At 46.6% G+C, this 18,616-nt stretch overlaps 1 protein-coding gene across 2 annotated transcripts in view; it reads left to right on the top strand.

The window, feature by feature from the left end:
- The first annotated feature begins 230 nt into the window (after window positions 1-230).
- The window catches only part of MTAP (methylthioadenosine phosphorylase), an 88,044-nt gene continuing 69,658 nt past the window's right edge, over window positions 231-18,616 (top strand). Inside the window, exon 1 of one of the 2 annotated variants that reach the window (XM_075931482.1) lies at window positions 231-526. In XM_075931482.1, coding sequence (XP_075787597.1) covers window positions 494-526 — 33 coding nt within the window. In that variant the 5' untranslated portion in view covers window positions 231-493. Of the gene's footprint in view, window positions 527-18,497; window positions 18,525-18,616 lie in introns of those variants that run through there. The other variant, XM_075931483.1, reaches the window with a different exon arrangement.

Below are 18,616 nucleotides of genomic sequence, written 5' to 3'. Positions count from 1 at the left end.
TCAACCCCTCATCCCTGGAAGGCAAAAACGCCTTTCGCCTGATTTTTAAACTAATCTGGAGAGTCTCGGCTCGTTTTTGTGCCCTGGGGTTTGGTGATGCCGTGGACCCCCCCGCACCTGCCAGCTTTGGGGCGGGAGAGTCCCACGGGCACATTTTCACCACGCCCCGCCGGGGAGAAGCAGGGAGGTGAACGCGCCGGGAGCAGCCCGCGGGCTGCGGGGCCGGGGTGAGGGGTACGCGGCTGCCAAGAGCGGAAAGTCACAGGAAGCCCCGACCGGCCCCGCTCTCCCACGGCGCCGCCTGCACCAGCGGCCGCTCCCCGTGCAGTCCCGGCCGGCTCCTGCGGGGCGGCTCCCTCCGACGCACTGCGGAGCCCCCCGGGGAAGGCGGGGGCGGGCCGGCGGCGGCGGCCCCTTGGCGCCAGGGGGCGCGAGTCCCGCTGACTGCAGCGAGCCGGCCCGGCCCCGCCTCCTCGTCCGCCCGCCTGCAAACATGGCTGCAGCCGCGGCCGCCGCGCCCGTGAAGGTAAGAGGCGCCCCGCGCTCCCGCCCCCGGCCGAGCGTCCACCGCGCCGCCAGCCGCTTCCCCGCGGGCGCACGTGGGCTCAGAGGGAGGCGCCTCTGGTGCTGCTGCTGCGGGGGGGGGGCGCCAGTCTGCGCTGGGCACGTGGGGAGCAGCTTCCCCCTGTGATGCTGGGCTGCAGCGCCCGCGGCTCCCTGCCCCTCCGGCCCCGCTTCAGCGCCCGCAGCCCTGCCCCCGCGTTGCCGCCTCCCTCGTGTGCGCTGTACACGTCTGGCTGCTCTAGTGATTTCAGGCGGGCAGCGGGCAGCGTTCCCAACCCGGCACTCTCAGGGTGCAGCCACACTGCACCCTGCCCGGAACTAAGACCCGGCTCTGAGCCAGGCACGCTGCGGCTCTTATTTCACTGCTATTTCGAAATAGCCTACTTCATCCTTTAGCGCTGTCTACACATCGCCAAATTTCAAAATAAAGCACTGTTCCGAAATGTCCTCCTAGAATTTGGTTTACAGGGACATTGGAATAGCGAGCCTGAAATAATGGGCTTGCTGTGAAGATGCGGGATAGCTATTTGGGGATATTCCGGTATCCTGAAATAGGTTGCAGTGTAGACAAGACTGTAGGATACTGTTTCAGCCAAATAACAGTAATAATCCTCATCAGTTGAGCATGACAACGCTGCAGTTTATGGGTAGCTAGGAATCCAACTTTTAAATGGAAAGTTATACGCTGTTACTGCCCTCAGGATCCTGTGCTGTATCTACAGCTACAGGAACCCCCTGCCTTATGATGGCCCGAGTTGTGACCCCTCGCACTTATGGTCATTTTTTTTAGTGTGGAAGGGGCTGAAAACCCCCAACTTACATCCTCCGCCCGCATTTACAACAGCATACGGTGCTTATTGTAAATGCGAGTTCTAGTTATGACGCCCTTGACTTGCGACGCTATTCCAGGAACCAATCGCATTGCAAGTTGGGGGCAGCCTGTATTTGTGGACTCCGGTCAAACGGTGGGTGAAAAAAGCACAATCATTAACTGTTGCCAGGGTTTTGTTTACTGCATAAAAATATTCTAGTTTTGCTAGTTATATTGATCTGCTAACTGGCTGTTGGTTTGGGCACTGGATTTCTCCTCTCCTCCAACTGTATTTGCTGGCTTCGGGGTTTGCTTTCTTCCCTCTATCTCTAACTGCATTTGTGCAGAATTATTATCCTCTCTTCGCTTATCCAACTTTTTGAAAATTGTATATAATACGCAAATCAATATTGTGAAATAAGAGGTCATCTGCTTTGAGGTTCTGTGCCACGACTCACTAGCTTCCCACACCACTTCCTTGGGAGTGCTGCTGCCAGGGTCCCCTGTCCTCCAGCTCACATAGTATTGATTTTGATAATATTGACTTAGCTTTCATTTATATATTAGAATGGTAAACACTTTGGGGTTGGAATTATCATCTGTTTTATGCCTGCTCTATACCGGGGGTGGGCAAAAGTGCCTTCTCAGGTCCAATCTGGCCCACCAAGGAAGTGGATCCAGCCCGTGGAGACTCTGCTGCTCCCCCTGCCCCCAAGCCAGTCAGGGCCTGGGGGACGGAGAAAGTGTGCGAAGTCTCCTCCCACCCTGCCCCTGCCCTGCAAGCAGTGCGCGGCCCTTCTAAGCTCCACTTGCTCCTGGCAGGGTGGGAGGAAACTTTGCATGCTCCCTCTGTCCCAATGCCCTGATTGGCTTGGAGGCGGAGGAGCATGTGAAATCTTCTCCTGCCTTGCAGCAGTGGGTTGGGGGGGGGCAGGCGCGTCCGCAGAGCCAGCACGCGCGGAGATCCAAAAGCTGGCTCCCTGTGCGTATTGCCTTCACCTTGCCCCCCTCACCCTCCACGCTGCTGCCTCTCTATCAGAGGCAGCAGCACAGGGTTGGAGATGGCAGGTGGATCCAGTGCTCGTGGGGAGCCTGCTTAAAGTGTGTAGTCGATAAGATTAACCAATAAACCCAGGATTATCAGTTAATTGTGCAGTGAACTACACATTGAGATCCCTAGTATAATTTTTCCTGTCTTGAGAGAAAGGGGAGGCTAATTTAGGATACTGAGGTTGGTGTCAGCCTTGCTCCATTTGCCTTTTCCATGGTCTGGGATGGGGTTAGCTTTTCTCAAAGGGTTATCTGTCCATTGAGCTATAATCCAAGTGGTTGTGTCTGTAACAACCCACAGGAGGGTCTATGAAAGTAGGACTTGCTGCATCAGTAAACTATAGTTCCATGCTATCACTGGGCCCAACTCCAGCCTCTTCTGATGCCTTTAAACGTCTGGGGAATAGGAAGAAGAGCACCGGACTGGCTTGTGGACGGCAAGTGTGAAATCCTTTGTTGGAGCTCATGCAGCTTCTCTTCTTCCAGTGGTCTTAGTCATGTGTTCCCCTTGCACATGTGCATCTTAGTGGAATGTATATCTGCATCCACCTCTGAAAAAATAGTGGTTAGAGATAAATAATGAGAAGAACAGCTTCTTGTTAGCTTCCCTTTTCTCTCAAGACACCTCAGGTCTTCTCTCAATGGAAGATAGACGCTGCTGAGATCGATCTTCCAGAGTTTGATATAGTGAGTCTAGTTCTGCTGGAAGTAGGGATGCTAGATATCGTGTGTTTTAGTAATTGTGTAGCTGCAATAATTTTTATCAGTTACACGGTTACTAAAATATTCCCTGGGGGTAGGGCTGGCAGCCAGTGCAGTCCCGGCCCCTCTCCTGGGGAGTCCCTTGCCATCCCGCACTGCTGCCTCTGTATCAGAGGCAGCAGCACAGGGGTGGCAGGTGGAGCCAGTCTGCTAGGGGAGATTGTTAAACCATCAGCTCCCTGTGCAGACTGGCTCCTGTTGCTGCCGCACTGTTGCCTCTGATACAGAGGCAGCTGTGTGAGGCAGCAGCAAACCCCGTGTGCAGGAACCCCAAGCTCTCTGAAGACAGAGGTTGCCCTGGCATCCTGCCTTCCTCTCCTGCTTCCCCCCACCCTCCCACACTGTTGCCTCTATGGGAGGTAGCAAGAGGGGACAGGAGGCTCTGCAAAGCTGGCACACACGGAGAGCTGGCTTAAAAGCTGTCTCTATGGGCACCGGGTCCTCCTCCCCCTTGCTGCGTATGATATAGCAAGGGGGAGATTTGTGTGTAATCATTTAGATTAACCAATAAGTTGTGGCTGGACTTTGCCTAGTGCGTCCACATTCTTTCTGTAATGGGGGGACCAGAATTGGACACAGTACTCTGAATGTGGCCTCACTAGTGCTGAATAAAGGAGAATAATCACTTTTCTGGATCTTCTGGCAATGTTCCTCCTAATGCACCCCAATATGATGTTAGCCTTCTTATCTAAAGGGGTACACTGTTGACTCATATCCAGCATCACATCTGATGTAATTCCCAGGTCTTTTTCTGCCAGCTAGTCCCCAGTCTGTCAACAGTGCTTGAGAGTCTTCCATTCCATGTGCAGGACTCTGCACTTGTCCTTGTTGAGCTTCATCACATTTCTTTTGGCCCAATTTGTTGAGGTAACTCTGGACCCTATTCCTATCCTCCAGCATATCTGTCTCTCCCCGTAGCTTAGTGTCATCCGCAGACTTGCTGAGGGTGCAATCCATCCCCTCATCCAGGTCATTAATAAAGATGTTGAACAAAACCAGTGCCAGAACCAGCCTCTTGATACTAGCCACCAACCAGACATTGAGACGTTGCTACCCGTTGAGCTCGATGAACTACCCAGCTTTCTGTCCACCTTAGAGTCCATTGATCCAATCCATACTTCTTTAACTTGCTGGCAAGAATACTGCGGGAGATTGTATCAGAAGCTTTGTAAAGTCAAGGTATATCACATCCACCATCTTTTCCATATCCACAGAGCCAGTTACCTCATCATAGAAGGCAGTCAGGTTGGTCAGGCATGACTTGCCCTTGGTGAATCCATGTTGACTATTCCTGATCACTTTCCTCTTTTCCAAGTGCTTCAACATAGATTCCTTGAGGATCCCCTCCACGATTTTTTTCCAAGGACTGAGGTGAGGCTGACAGCTGTAGTTCCCTGGATTGTCCTCCTTCCCTTTTATAAGATGGGTACTACAGCTGCCTTTTTCCAATTGTCCGGGACCTTCCCCGATTGCCATTTCAAAGATAATGGCTTTCCAATCACATCAGCTAGCTCCCTCAGCACCTTCAGGTGGATTGGATCCAGCCCCATGGATTTGTGTATGTCCAGCTTTTCTAAATAGTTCTTAACCTGTTCTTTCTTCTCTGAAGGCTCCCCTCATGGAGTGGCTCCTGCCTGCCACCCGACGTTGCTGCCTTTGATACAGCTCAACGGGACTGGAGCTGGGAGTGCACGGGGCCTGTCGAATAATTGTGTACCCGATAAGGAATTAATGTACTTACACAATTATGCAATTAAATGATATCTAACATCCCTAGTAACCAATTAAAATTTAAATTGGTTAAATGAGCTCCAGGGGGCTTCCAGTCCTGCAGGATGCTTGCCCTGCAGGTTCCCAAGCCCTTACGAGTTTAACCATTAATTGGAAGAGCTTATCGGTTAAGTGGTCCCTAGTCAGAACCCCATCCTGAACCCAGACTCCCTCCCAGTCCCCTATCCACAGCTCCCTCCTTTCTCCTAAACTCATTCCCAAACCCTGCATTATGTCTGTTAATACTGTAGAAAAGTGCAGCCCCAGACCACTTACCAAATTCTTGGAGTGTCACCCTATTGAAAATTCTTGCTCACCCCGAGTTAGATTAATGCTAGAACGGGTACGTCTATATGAATTATAAATCCCAACTTTGATTGCCATGTAGATGTTATTTCTACTCCATAAGAGGATGACTGGAACTTTGGAACAGGAAAAGCTTGAATAATAAATATCCCATAACACTTCATGTACAGTTTTGAAGAGAAATAAATCATAGTGTTCAGAACTCTTAAGTATTTTTGTGAGTATTTTCATGAACAACCAACACTTGTCAAATACTCATGATCTGTCAAAGCAAAAATCTCCATTCTTATTACACAATTATAAACAAATATTGTGATTTATTTTCCCCCCTAGTTTGCCTTTTGGGGGTTATATTTAGTTGTTTTCCTGCAGTTACATGCATATAGCACAAGATGGCACCAAAAGGAATAAAATTGCAGATGACATGAACTTGCCTTTCACATTGAAGAGTATTTGGAACATAAAGACCGCAGTCTTTGCTTATTGAAAAGAGATGCCTGATGAGCTAATTGCAAAATAACAACATGCAGTCTGTAGGGTTTCTATAAACATAGGGCTATAGATATTGAGAGCAAGAGGCAGTTTTTTGTTTCTGGTTTACGCCACTTGAGATTTCCATTTGCAGGACTGGGTGCTTATTGAATATTGTTAATTTTGTTAAGAGATACATATTCTTAACTGTATAGCTAGAAACCATTCTGAGACTTTTATTGCTGACCAGGTATTTCAGAGGACAAAAATGGAGAGGTTTTATGTGTGGTATTTTGTTTGTTTTTAAAAGCTGAACGTGATTTGAGTTTTTCCACTTAAAACTGAGACGAAACTTTTCAACGGTAACTGCCAATTTGAAAAAGCAATATTTTTGCTACATGTAACAGAAAGTGACAAGTGTCAACAGCATTCTAGGGGTTGCAAAAGACCACACAATTAAAAACGGCCATTGCTCTGAACAGCCTTATTTAATTCCCATTGAATCAATGGAAAACCTCTCATTGACTGAAATGGGAGTTTGATCAGACCCCTTAAAGACAACTGGTTCCACCAGAAAGCCAAAGGAATGCATATGTTGGACGTGTATGTTCCTTTCTCATTGTAGTATTAATTTTATGGTGAAGGCTGCACAGCTTTGATTGATTGCTGTGTACTTCAATCATTTTGCCTTCAGTATTCATTCTGAATGTGTGGCACAGATAGTTTAACTGTTTTGCTTTTGTCATTGACACAAGTGGACATGCACAAAATCTTTATTCCTATGGGTGTAACTTTATTGAAGAAGTCAGTGTTTGCTGAAGCTGGATAAAAAATCTCCTATTTGTTGCTGAAACTGTGCTGGAACTTGTTAACTCTGTGCACACTGCTCCAGAACACATAGTTTTAAATATGTATCCTCAGCAGAATGTAAATTGACACTCTTTGTACTTTCCCTAAGCGTAGGTCTAGACTGCAGGCTTCTTTACATACTAGCTGCAGTTCTGATTGTGCTTTGGCCTTCCTGATAACTCCCCTGTATTCTTGAGCAATATATTTATACTCTTCCCTAGTCATCTGTCCAAGTTTCCACTTCTTGTAAGCTTCCTTTTTTTGTTTAAGCTCACCAAGGATTTTACTGCTAAGCCGATCTGGTCGCCTACCATATTTGCTTTTCTTAGTGTACATCAGAATGGTTTGTTTCTGTGCCTTCAATAAGGCTTCTTTAAAATACAGGTAGTTCTCCTGGATTCCTTTCCCCTTCATGTTGTTATCCCAGGGTATCCTGCCCATTAGTTCCCTGAGGGAGTCAGTCTGCTTTTCTGAAATCCAGGGTCTGTATTTTGCTGATCTTTTCTTCCTTCGGTCAGGATCCTGAATTTGACCATCTTATGATCCCGGCTGCCCTGGTTACCACCCACCTCTACTTCCCCTACTAATTTTTCCCTGTTTGTGAGCAGCAGGTCAAGCTGAGCATGGCCCCTGGTTGGTTCCTTTAGCACTTGTACCAGAAAGTTGTCCCCAACATTCTTCAAAAACTTCCTGGATTGTCTGTGTACTAGGGATGTTTAATTTTGGTTAATGGGCTAATCGAATAGTCGATAAGGACACCTTCACTTTTAAAGTGTAGCAACAGCCCCAGGGTTGTTGCTACACTTGACAGGCAAAAGCGCTGCAGGGAGCATGTGGCCAGCAGGGGACTCAAGCAGTCCCTCACTGGCCCAGTGCTCCCCGCAGCATTTTAAAGTGGCAGCAACACATGGCAACCCCAGGCGCCGTGTAGCACTGCCACTTTGAAATGCTGCGTGCTGCCTGGGGCCAGCTTGGTCGTAAGGACACAACCATGTCAATGAAGGTGTTTATTGTTAATGCAAAAATGATAATTTGTGTCTTAAATAAACTGAGCAGTCTTTTAATCTATTGTCTTTTTTAGATTTCCTGGTCCTTCCTACAAACCCATCCATGGTGATGGTTTTACTTGATGATTGAATGTTGTCTTAAATATGTTTAGTTGCAGCACTACTGCTGAAAGTACCAATGGATGATTATGAAGTTGTCGCAGATAATATACATCTCTTCCACTTAACTGGGATCCTGAAACAAAATTCTCAGTTCTTCTCCCTCTATTATTCTCTTAATTGTTTACATTATTTTCCAGCAAGGATGCAGATCTAATTCCAAATGATCAAAAAAGCAAAGACTGAGTGCACTTAATTGTGGAATAAGCCCAATGATCTCAGTGGCACTTGCGATCTCAAAAAACAGAAGTATAGAATGGGGTTCCCTCCTTGGGTAAGCTGAGTTATGCTGAAGTAAAATAAGTAAGAGACTTAGGGCACCTCATTATGGTCCATGACTATGATGTTCCAAAATAAGAGGTATGTAATAGGGATGTTAAATGTCGATTTAATCAGCTACTTGAATAGTCAATGGAATTTCCATTGACTGCTCAATTAGTCAATAAGGGGGGTGCTCTGCTGTGCAATTGCCTTTGAAATGTACAAGAGCCATCATAGCTCTTGTACATTTCAAAGGGCGAGGCACATCAGCAGGGTTCCTGCTGCGCCTCTGCCTCCCCTACCCTAACCCATCCTCCCCTCCCCTGCAGAGATGGTGCCTATGCTTATCAGGTAGTCAACTATTTGCTTATATCCCTAATATTTTATATAAAATAAGAAAATGACAGACACAACTGGAACTCTAGATTTTTTTTCTGGTAATATCTAACAGAGCAAACCTTGGGAATTTACTTCTTAAATCACACTTGCACTAAAAGGCATAGAGAGAGTCTTGAAGAATGATTAATTGCACAGTGCATTGTTTAAGTTACTAAGCAATTGTTCTTCAGACATATCCACATCATTTTCTCCAAGTTTCATTCTTTGCAGGTGGAAACTTGCATCTTCTTGCACTGCTTACACTTGACACTCCCTTCTACCCTCCTTTTTCTTTTTCTTTTTCTTTTTCTTTTTCTTTTTCTTTTTCTTTTTCTTTTTCTTTTAAATCCAGGGAATGCATTTCTTCAAACTACTCCAAAACAGTGGTCTCCAACCTTTTTAAGCATGAGATCACTTTTTGAATTTAAGTGAAATCCAAGATCTACCTGAAACCCAAATACCCTTGTCCTGCCTGCTTTGTGCCCTTTCTCTGAGGCCCTGCCCCTGCTCACTCTGTCCTCCCTCCCTCTCCCACTCTCCCTCACTCTCACCCGTCTGGGGCAGAGGGTTGAGGTGCAGGCTCTGGTCTTAGATTAAGGGATTTGGAGGGGCTCTGAGCTGTGCCTGGGGCAGGCAGTAGGGGGCAGAAGGGGGTTTGGATGCAGGAGTACTCAGGGCTAGATCAGGGTCTTCAGGTGCGGGGGGGGGGGGGGAGGAAGGCACTGGGGGTAGGGTTTTCGGATGTGTGCACCAGCTGGGCACTGCTTACCTCAGGTGGCTCCTGGGTGGTGGTGCAGTGGGGCTAAGGCAGGCTCACCCCTGCCCTGGCCCTGCACCACTCCCAAAAGCAGATAGCAAACTCCATCCCAAGTACTGTTGTGCCCCCTCTCTGCTCTGTGGAGAGAGGACACCTTGACATCAGCCCTCCCCCTCCCCTCTCCTGCCATGCACAGCAAGCAGGAGACTCCTGAGAGGACAATTCTAAGGCAAATGGCAGGAAATTCTCAGAAGTATGCAGGGGGACAGCTGAAGTGCTGGGCTTGATAACCTCTTGGCCAAACCAGTCAGGATCACCTGTCAGAGGCTCCAAGATCTACTAGTAGATCCCAGTCTACTGTCTGGTGACCACTGCTCCAAGATAAGGTTTCTCTTACTCCCACTTTTTCTGTGACAAAAGTGTGGAGGAATATAGGACGCTGTGAGTGTGCTGAAAAATGTCTTCCCTTTTTATTTCCAGTCCACACTTCTGTTCCTTTCTATGCTACCTGCGTCCTTTCCTATGTATTGTATCTCTGTCTATAGACAGTGTCTTAATTAAATCTTCCATGCTTGGCCGCAGTCCACCACCCCCTAAGCTCAGATCAAAACCAGTCCTATCCAGCCTGTGTTTGTCTTTGCACATGTTACTTTAGTCTGCTGAGAAACAGAAACTGAAAGCACAGGGCTTTCAAGAAATAAGAGCTGGTGGCGGGAGGGCAGGGGGAGAAAGCTTCAGAGGGGTAGCCAAGTTAATCTGTAACAAGAAAAACTTAAACAACAAATAAGTCTAGTAGCACCTTGAAGACTAACAAAACATGTAAATGGTATCATGAGCTTTCCTGGGCACAGCCCACTTCAGATGACAGAAGTGTTAGAAATCCAGATTCAAGAATAAATAAGGGAAGGAGGGAAAGGGGGAGAAGGAAAAAAAACAGAAAAGGAGGGGAGGAAGAAGAGAGACAGTGGTTAGGCTTCACAGACTAGAAATAGTCATTAATTTTTATGAGACTGTAAGTATAAGTTTAGCATGTTTGTGATGAGATTTAATTGTAACTATTAATTTTTAAATGAGAAATGTATTTTATTGATGATTTTAAAAAAAATAAAATATGATTTAAATTAAAAATCCAGTTCAATTGGTGACTTTTATCCGCCTTGTATAGCACAAATATAGAGCTAGGCTAACCCACATAATTACATTTCAGGTATTATTAAGCACCTTTTAAGGCTATAAAGTTGAAAAGAATACTCTGAACCCAAAAATATGGACTATTACAGTGTCCCAAAGGGGGTTCTTTGCATAGTAAGGGTGCTCTTAGGTCTCTTTTCAGCATTCTTTTGGGTAAACAAAGTATCCTGCTGCTCCAATAGAGATTGAGTAATTTGTAAAATAGGCTGGTTGAACTATAGCTTCTTAACCCTAGAAAGATGCATAATTAATTTAGTCAACTGAGCTGATCAAAACTCAGAATTCCTTTTCTGTGGGAATTCCAGCATTTCATTCCAATTCAGAATAAAAAAATTTGAAAGTTTCCTGCAAAACATTGTATGAAAATGTTTTGTTTTGAGTCATATTTGTTTCAGTTATTACTTTTATATATGTTATACTTTTTGACTAAGAACATAAGAATAATGTGTTGGGTCAGACCAAAGGTCCATCTCGCCCAGTAGCCTGTCTGCCGACAGTGGCCAGCACCAGGTGCCCTGGAGGGAGTGGACCGAAGACAATGATTAAGCCATTTGTCTCGTGCCATCCATCTCCAGCCTCTGACAAACAGAGGCCAGGGACACCATTACTACCCCCTAGCTAATAGCCTTTTATGGACCTAACTTCCATGAATTTATCTAGCTACTCTTTAAACTCTGTTATAATTCTAGCCTTCACAGCCTCCTCTGGCAAGGAGTTCCACAGGTTGACTATGTGCTGTGTGAAGAAGAACTTTTGCTTATTACTTTTAAACCTGCTACTCATTAATTTCATTTGGTGTCCTCTAGTCCTTATATTATGGGAACTAAAGAATACATTTTCTTTATTTACCCTCTCCACACCACTCATCATTTTATATACCTCTGTCATATCCCCCCTCAGTCTCCTCTTTTCCAAACTGAAAAGTCCCAGTTGCTTTAGCCTCTCTTCATATGGGACCTGTTCCAAACCCCTGATCATTTTAGTTGCCCTTTTCTGAACACTTTGCAAGGCCAAAATATCTTTTTTGAGGTGAGGAGACCACATCTGTACACAGAACTCAAGATGTGGGCGTACCATAGTTTTATACAGGGGCAGTAAGATATTCTGTGCCTTATTTTCTATCCCTTTCTTAATAATTCCTAACATTCTATTTGCCTTTTTGACTGCTGCAGCACACTGTATGGACGTTTTCAGAGAACTATCCACGATAACTCCAAAATCTCTTTCCTGATTTGTCATAGCCAAATGAGCCCCCATCCTACTATATGTATAGTTGGGGTTATTTTTTTCAACTTGCATTATTTTACACTTATCCACATTAAACTTCATTTGCCATTTTGTTGCCCAATCACTTAGTTTTGTGAGATCTCTTTTTGAAGTTCTTCACAGTCTGCTTCTGTCTTGACTATCTTGAACAGTTTAGTATCAGCCGTGAACTTTACTATCTCACTGCTTACCTCTTTCTCTAGATCATTTATGAATAAGTTGAAAAGGATTGGTCCCAGGACTCATCCTTGGGGGACACCACTAGTTACCCCTCTCCATTCTGAAAATTTACCATATATTCCTACCCTTTGTTTCCTGTCTTTTAACCAGTTCTCAGTCCATGAAAGGACCTTCCCTCTTATTCCATGACAGTGTAATTTACACAAGAGTCTTTGGTGAGGGACTTTGTCAAAGGCTTTCTGAAAATCTAAGTATACTATATCTACTGGATCCCCCTTGTCCACGTTTGTTAACCCCTTCAAAGAACTCTAATATATTAGTAAGACATGATTTCCCTTTACAGAAACCATGTTGACTTTTGCCCAACAAATTATGTTATTCTACGTGCCTAACAATTTTATTCTTAACTATTGTTTCGACTAATTTGCCCGGTACTGGCGTTAGACTTACCGGTCTGTAATTGCCGGGATCGCTTCCAAAGCCCTTTTTAAATATTGGTGTCACGTTAGCTATCTTCGAGTCAGTAGGTACAGAAGCTGATTTAAAGGATAGATACAAACCACAGTTAACAGTTCTGCAATTTCCCACTTGAGTTCTTTTAGAACCCTTGGGTGAATGCCATCTGGTCCCGGATATTTGTTAACAGTAAGTTTTTCTATTTGTTCCAAAACCTCCTCTAATGACATTTCAGTCTAGGACAGTTCCCCAGTTCATCTCCCAGAAAGGACGGTGCAGGTATGGGAATCTCCCCAACATCCTCAGCCATGAAGACTGATGCAAATAAATCATTTAGGGTATGTCTACACTACAAAGTTAGTTCGAACTAAGGGACGTTAGTTCGAACTAACTTTCATAGGCGCTACACTAGCGCTCCGTTAGTTCGAATTTAATTCGAACTAACGGAGCGCTTAGTTCGAACTAGGTAATCCTCATTCCACGAGGATTAAGCCTAGTTCGAACTAGCTAGTTCGAATTAAGGGGTGTGTAGCCCCTTAATTCGAACTAGTGGGAGGCTAGCCCTCCCCAGGTTTCCCTGGTGGCCACTCTGGCCAACACCAGGGAAACTCTACTGCCCCTCTCCCGGCCCCGGACCCCTTAAAGGGGCACGGGCTGGCTACGGTGCCCGTGCCAGGTGCAAGCCTGCCAGCACCCAGCAAGCAGACCCTGCACCTGGCACAGATCGAGCCACCCACCCGATGCCCCCCAGTCCTCCCCCTCTTCCCGGGACCAGGCTGGCGGCTCCCGGGAGCTTGCCCGGGACCGCAAGAGGCGGGCACCCGCCTGGACTAGTGCGGACATCGTGGACCTCGTCCACGATCTCCGCACTAGGCACAGGAAAGTGGCCGGCTTGGGCAGGATAGCTGCCAGCCTGGCCACCCAAGAGCAGGTGTGCAATAGAATCAAGGGGGTCCAGTGAGACCCCTGACCCTGAGCCCTGAGCTTACAATGGCCATCCTGGGTCAGACCAAAGGTCAATCTAGCCCAGTAGCCTGTCTGCCGACAGCGGCCAACCCTAGGGACCCTGGAGGGGATGGACCGAAGACAGTGACCAAGCCATTTGTCTCGTGCCATCCCTCTCCAGCCTTCCACAAACCTTGGGCAGGGACACCACTCCTACCCTCTGGCTAATAGCACTCCATGGACCCAACCTCCATGACTTGATCTCACTTCCCTTTAAACTCTGTTCCAGTTCTAGCCTTCACAGCCTCCTGCAGCAAGGAGTTCCACAGGTTGACTCTTTGCTTTGTGAAGAAGAACTTTCTGTTGCTAGTTTGAAGCCTGCTACCCATTCCTTTCCTTTGGTGTCCTCTAGTCCTTCTTTATGGGAACTAATGAAGAACTTTTCTGTATGCACCGTCTCCACCCAACTCCTGCTTTTAGAGACCTCTATCCTGTCCCCACTCCGTCTCCTCTTTTCTAAGCTGAAAAGTCCCAGTCTCTTTATCCTCTCTTCATATGGGACCTGTTCCCAACCCCTGATCATTTTAGTTGCCCTCCCCTCTCCCAGCCTCTCTCTTCCCCTCTCCCACCTCCTTTTCCCAGTCTCCCCCAGTTTTGTTCAATAAAGACAGATTCCATTTTGGAAGACACGTTATCTTTATTTTGTACATCAAGAAGAGGGGCTAGGGAAGGGTAAGTGGAAGGAGGTGAGGGAGGAATGGGGCACGAGCCCCCGATGGGGAGGACTGGGCTGGCTCTGCGGGCTTCTGGGGGTGGAAGCTCTCCTGCAGCCCCCCCAATTGCCCTCTCTCCCCAGATGGCAGCCTGCGGCAAGTGCAGCCGGGCTGATGGCCGAGTGCTGTGATGTGCCCAGTGTGGGTACTCCGGGCACTCCAAGCCAGGACTGCTTTGCAAGCGGGGTACCCCTGATAACTGTCTGTCCGGGGTGGGGGTCGGGACCCTTTACGCACAGCCCTCGGCTAGCCTGAGACAGCATCTCCACGCTCTAAGTCCTCCTCTGATGCCCTGCCGGCACTGCTTCCGGCCATCCTTTACCCCGCTTCAGGGTCCACTTAATGTGGACGCGCTAGTTTGAATTAGCAAAATGCTAATTCGAACTAGTTTTTAGTTCTAGATGCGTTAGTTCGAATTAGCTTAGTTTGAATTAATTAATTCGAACTAAGTTAGTTCGAATTAGCGCTGTAGTGTAGACATACCCTTTGCTTCTCCGCAATGGCTTTATCATCCTTGATTGCTCCTTTTGTATCTCAATTGTCTAGGGGACCCTCTGGTTTTTTAGCAGGCTTCCTGCTTCTAATATACTTAGAAAACATTTTGCTATTGTTTTTTTAGTTTTTGGCTAGCTGTTCCTCAAAATCTTTTTTTGCTTTTCTTATTACAGTTTTACACTTAATTTGACAGTGTTTATGTTCCTTTCTATTTATCTCACTGGGGTTGGACTTCCATATCTTGAAAGATGCCTTTTTGTCCCTCTCTGCTTCTTTTACATGGTGGTTAAGCCACGGTGACTCTTTTTTAGGTCTCTTACTATGTTTTTTAATTTGGGGTATACATTTAAGTTGGGCCTCTATTATGGTGTCTTTAAAAAGTTTCCATGCAGCTTGCAGGGATTTGGCTCTTGTCGCTTGCCTTTTAATTTCTGTTTAACTAACCTCCTCATTTTTATGTAATTCCCCTTTTTGAAATTAAATGCCGGAGTGCTGGACTGCTGAGGTGTTCTTCCCACCACAGGAATGTTAAATGTTATTACATTATGGTCACTATTCCCAAGCAGTCCTGTAATGGTTACCTCCTGGATCTGATCCTGCGCTCCACTCAGGACTAAATCGAGAATTGCCTTTCCCCTTGTGGGCTCCTGTACCAGCTGCTCCAAAAAGCAGTCATTCAAGCCATTGAGAAATTGTATTTCTGCATCTCTTCCTGAGGTGACATGTACCCAGTCAATATGGGGATAATTGAAATCCCCCATTATTATAGAGTTTTTTGTTTTGGTAGCCTCTCTAATCTCCCTCAGCATTTCAATGTCACTATCACTGTCCTGGTCAGGTGGTCGATAATATATCCCTACTGCTATATTCTTATTATTGGAGCAGGGAATTACTGTCCATAGTGATTCTATTGACCATGTTGATTCATTTAAGATTTGTTATTTCATTTGATTCTACGTTATCTTTCATATATAGTGCCACTCCGCCACCCACATGGCCTGTTCTATCCTTCCGATATATTTTATATCCTGGTATGATTGTGTCCCACAGATTTTCCTCATTCCACTGGTTTCTGTGATGCCTATTATGTCAATCTCCTCCTTTAATACAAGATACTCTAGTTATTAGTCAAACTTCTAGCATTTGTGTAGAAGCACTTTAAAAATTTGCCACTGTTTATTTGTCTGCCCTTTCCTGATGTATTAGATTCCTTTGTATGTGGTTGTTTGTCTGCTCTGGCCCCTTGTTTGTCCTCTCCCCTCCTCTCTTTCTGACTACAGCCTAGAGAATCTCTATCAATGGATTCTCCTCTAAGAGGAGAATTTACGTGCTTCTCCACACCAATTGGTTTTCTCCCATCTCCTAGTTAAAAAACTGCTCTACAGCCTTTTTAATGTTCAGTGCCAGCAGTCTGGTTCCACTCTGGTTTGGGTGGAGCCCATCATTCTTGTATAGGCTCCCCTCTCCCAAAAGTATCCCCAGTTCCTAATAAATCTAAACCCCTCATCCCTACACTATCGTCTCATCCACGCATTGAGACTCTGAAGCTCTGCCTGCCTACCTGGCCATGCACGCAGAACTGGAAGCATTTTTGAGAATGCCACCATACAGCTCCTCGATTTCACTCTCTTTCCTAGCAACCTAAATTTGGCCTCCAGGACATCTCTCCTACCCTTTCCTACATCATTGGTACCTATATGTACCACGACCACCGGCTCCTCCCCAGCACTATACATAAGTCTGTCTAGATGCCTCGAGAGATCCGCAACCTTCGCACCAGGCAGGCAAGTCACCATACGATTCTTCCGGTCATCACAAACCCAACTATCTATGTTTCTAATGATTGAATCACCCACTACTAACACCTGCCTCTTCTTAACAACTGGCGTTCCTTCCCCCTCAGAGGTATCCCTAGTGTGAGAGGATTCTGCAACATCCTCTGGAAGGAGGGTCCCAACTATGGGATGGTTTCCCTCTGTTCCCGTTGAATGCTTTGCTTCCCTGAGCCTTTCATCCTCCTTAAGAGCACTGGGGCTCTCAGACTGGAGGTGGGACAGTACTATGGTGTCCCGGAAAGTCTCATCAACATAGCTCTCTGCCTCCCTTAGTTCCTCCAGTTCAGCCACCCTGGCCTCCAAAGCCCGAACTCGGTCTCTGAGGGTCAGGAGCTCCTTGCAATGGGTGCACACATACGCCACCCGCCCACAGGGCAGGTAATCATACATGTTACACTCGATGCAATAAACAGGATAGCCCCCACTCTGCTGCTGGGCTTCTGTCTCCATTTTTCTTATGAATAAGTTTAATTATAAACTGAGCTTCTTTTTAAATGTCTGGAATATAGATTATTATAAAAGTTATGTTTAAAGAAAGTCAGAAGTCACTAGCACCTTCTAACCTCCCCCTCTCAAAACTCCCTGTTTGCTGCTCCTGGTCGCTGACTCACAGCTTTAAAAAGCCCTGGTAGCCTGACTAAGGCTCAGCCAATTAACAGAGGCTTCTAGATTTCAAACCTTTAGAAGCTCACAGCTTCCAGCTGCTGGCCACAGCACACGCTCCTTCAAACAACCAAACCAAACAAACAAGTTCAGCACACAGCAAGTAGCACCCCCCCCCCCCCCACACACACACACAGACACACTACAAGTATTTAAAATTATATGAAATGACGATTGGTAATTTTGAAATTGGTATTTGATTTGCTTATTTCTGATATTCTGACTGATCATTTTGTAATATAATTGCTATACCATTTTACAAGAATAAAAAAATACATATAAAACAAAATACATTTCTCTAATTTTGAAATGGAATGTTCCAGCTTTATCAAAATGCTTGGTTTAATTTTTTTTTCCAAATTAAATTTTTATCCAAATCAACACTCCATGGTTTTGATCCATAGACATTTCTTCAGACATTTTTTGACAAAGCTCTAGGTTGAATGCTCTCTCTCTCTGCTCCTTGTGAGTAGATGAAATACTCCTATATCTGAAGATCACTTTTTTAAAGTAATACAAATTAGTGCAGAGGCATGTTTCCTCTCCTATTATTGTTTTTCAAAATGAATCCCAGCAACATTTGAAATAGTAATTAGGGACCTTGTTTGTTTCCAGCAAAGAGAAATTGATTGGATATATTACAGGCAGTCCCGGGTTACGTACAAGATAGGGACTGTAGGTTTGTTCTTAAGTTGAATCTGTATGTAAGTCGGAACTGGCGTCCAGATTCAGCCGCTGCTGAAACTGACCGCCAGTTCTGACTTACATACAGATTCAACTTAAGAACCCCAAGCTTCCCCAAGTCAGCTGCTGCTGAAACTGATGAGCGCTGATTCCAGGAAGCCTGGGGCAGAGCAACTCTGCCTCGGGCTACCTGTGATCAGCGCTGGTCAGTTTCAGCAGCGGCTGACTTGGGGACGCCTGGGGCAGAGCAACTGGGGTGCTGCTGGGTTGCTCCAGTAGCACCCCTCAGCGCTACTGGACCAACCCAGCAGCACCCCAGCTGCTCTGCCCCAGGTGTCCTGATTCAGCCACTGCTGAAACTGACCAGCAGCGGCTGAATCAGGACCTGGGGCAGAGCAGCTGGGATGCTGCTGGGTTGGTCCAGTAGTGCCCAGAGCGGCTGCTGCAGGACCAATCCGCAGCGCCCCAGCTGCTCTGCTCCAGGGTCCAAAACAAAAGCCTGGTCTGCTGGGGGGGGGCACACTATCCGTGCCCCCTCCCCCCCAGCAGACCAAGGACACGGGGAGCAGAGCAGCAGCGGCAGCGGGGTGCCGCGCCTCTGAGGCTTTGCTCTGGCAAAGCCTCAGAAGCACGGGAACCCGCCCGGTGCCCCTGGTCTGCTGGAGACGGTCTCCAGCAGACCAGGGGCACCGGAGCAGCTTACGAACGGGGCTTTCTCGCCCCGGAGCTCGCAGGTAGCAATCCGCTACCTCGACCTCCGGGGCGAGAAAGCCCCGTTCGTAAGTGCGGATCCTACGTAAGTCGGATCCGCATAAGTCGGGGACTGCCTGTACAGGCAAGCAAGGAAGGCTTCTTGTTTGACAGCCTCTATCCTGGGGCATGGCCCGGCAGGTAGGGGTTTGCGGCCCAGCGGTTGGGAACTACTAAATTAGGTAATATGTTTTTTAAAGGAGGTTATGTGGCCTGAAAGTTAGCAGCTTCTC

Source organism: Pelodiscus sinensis, chromosome 6, assembly GCF_049634645.1.
Source record: "Pelodiscus sinensis isolate JC-2024 chromosome 6, ASM4963464v1, whole genome shotgun sequence".
NCBI lineage: Eukaryota > Metazoa > Chordata > Testudines > Trionychidae > Pelodiscus > Pelodiscus sinensis.
This window is presented reverse-complemented; position numbering and strand designations above follow the sequence as displayed.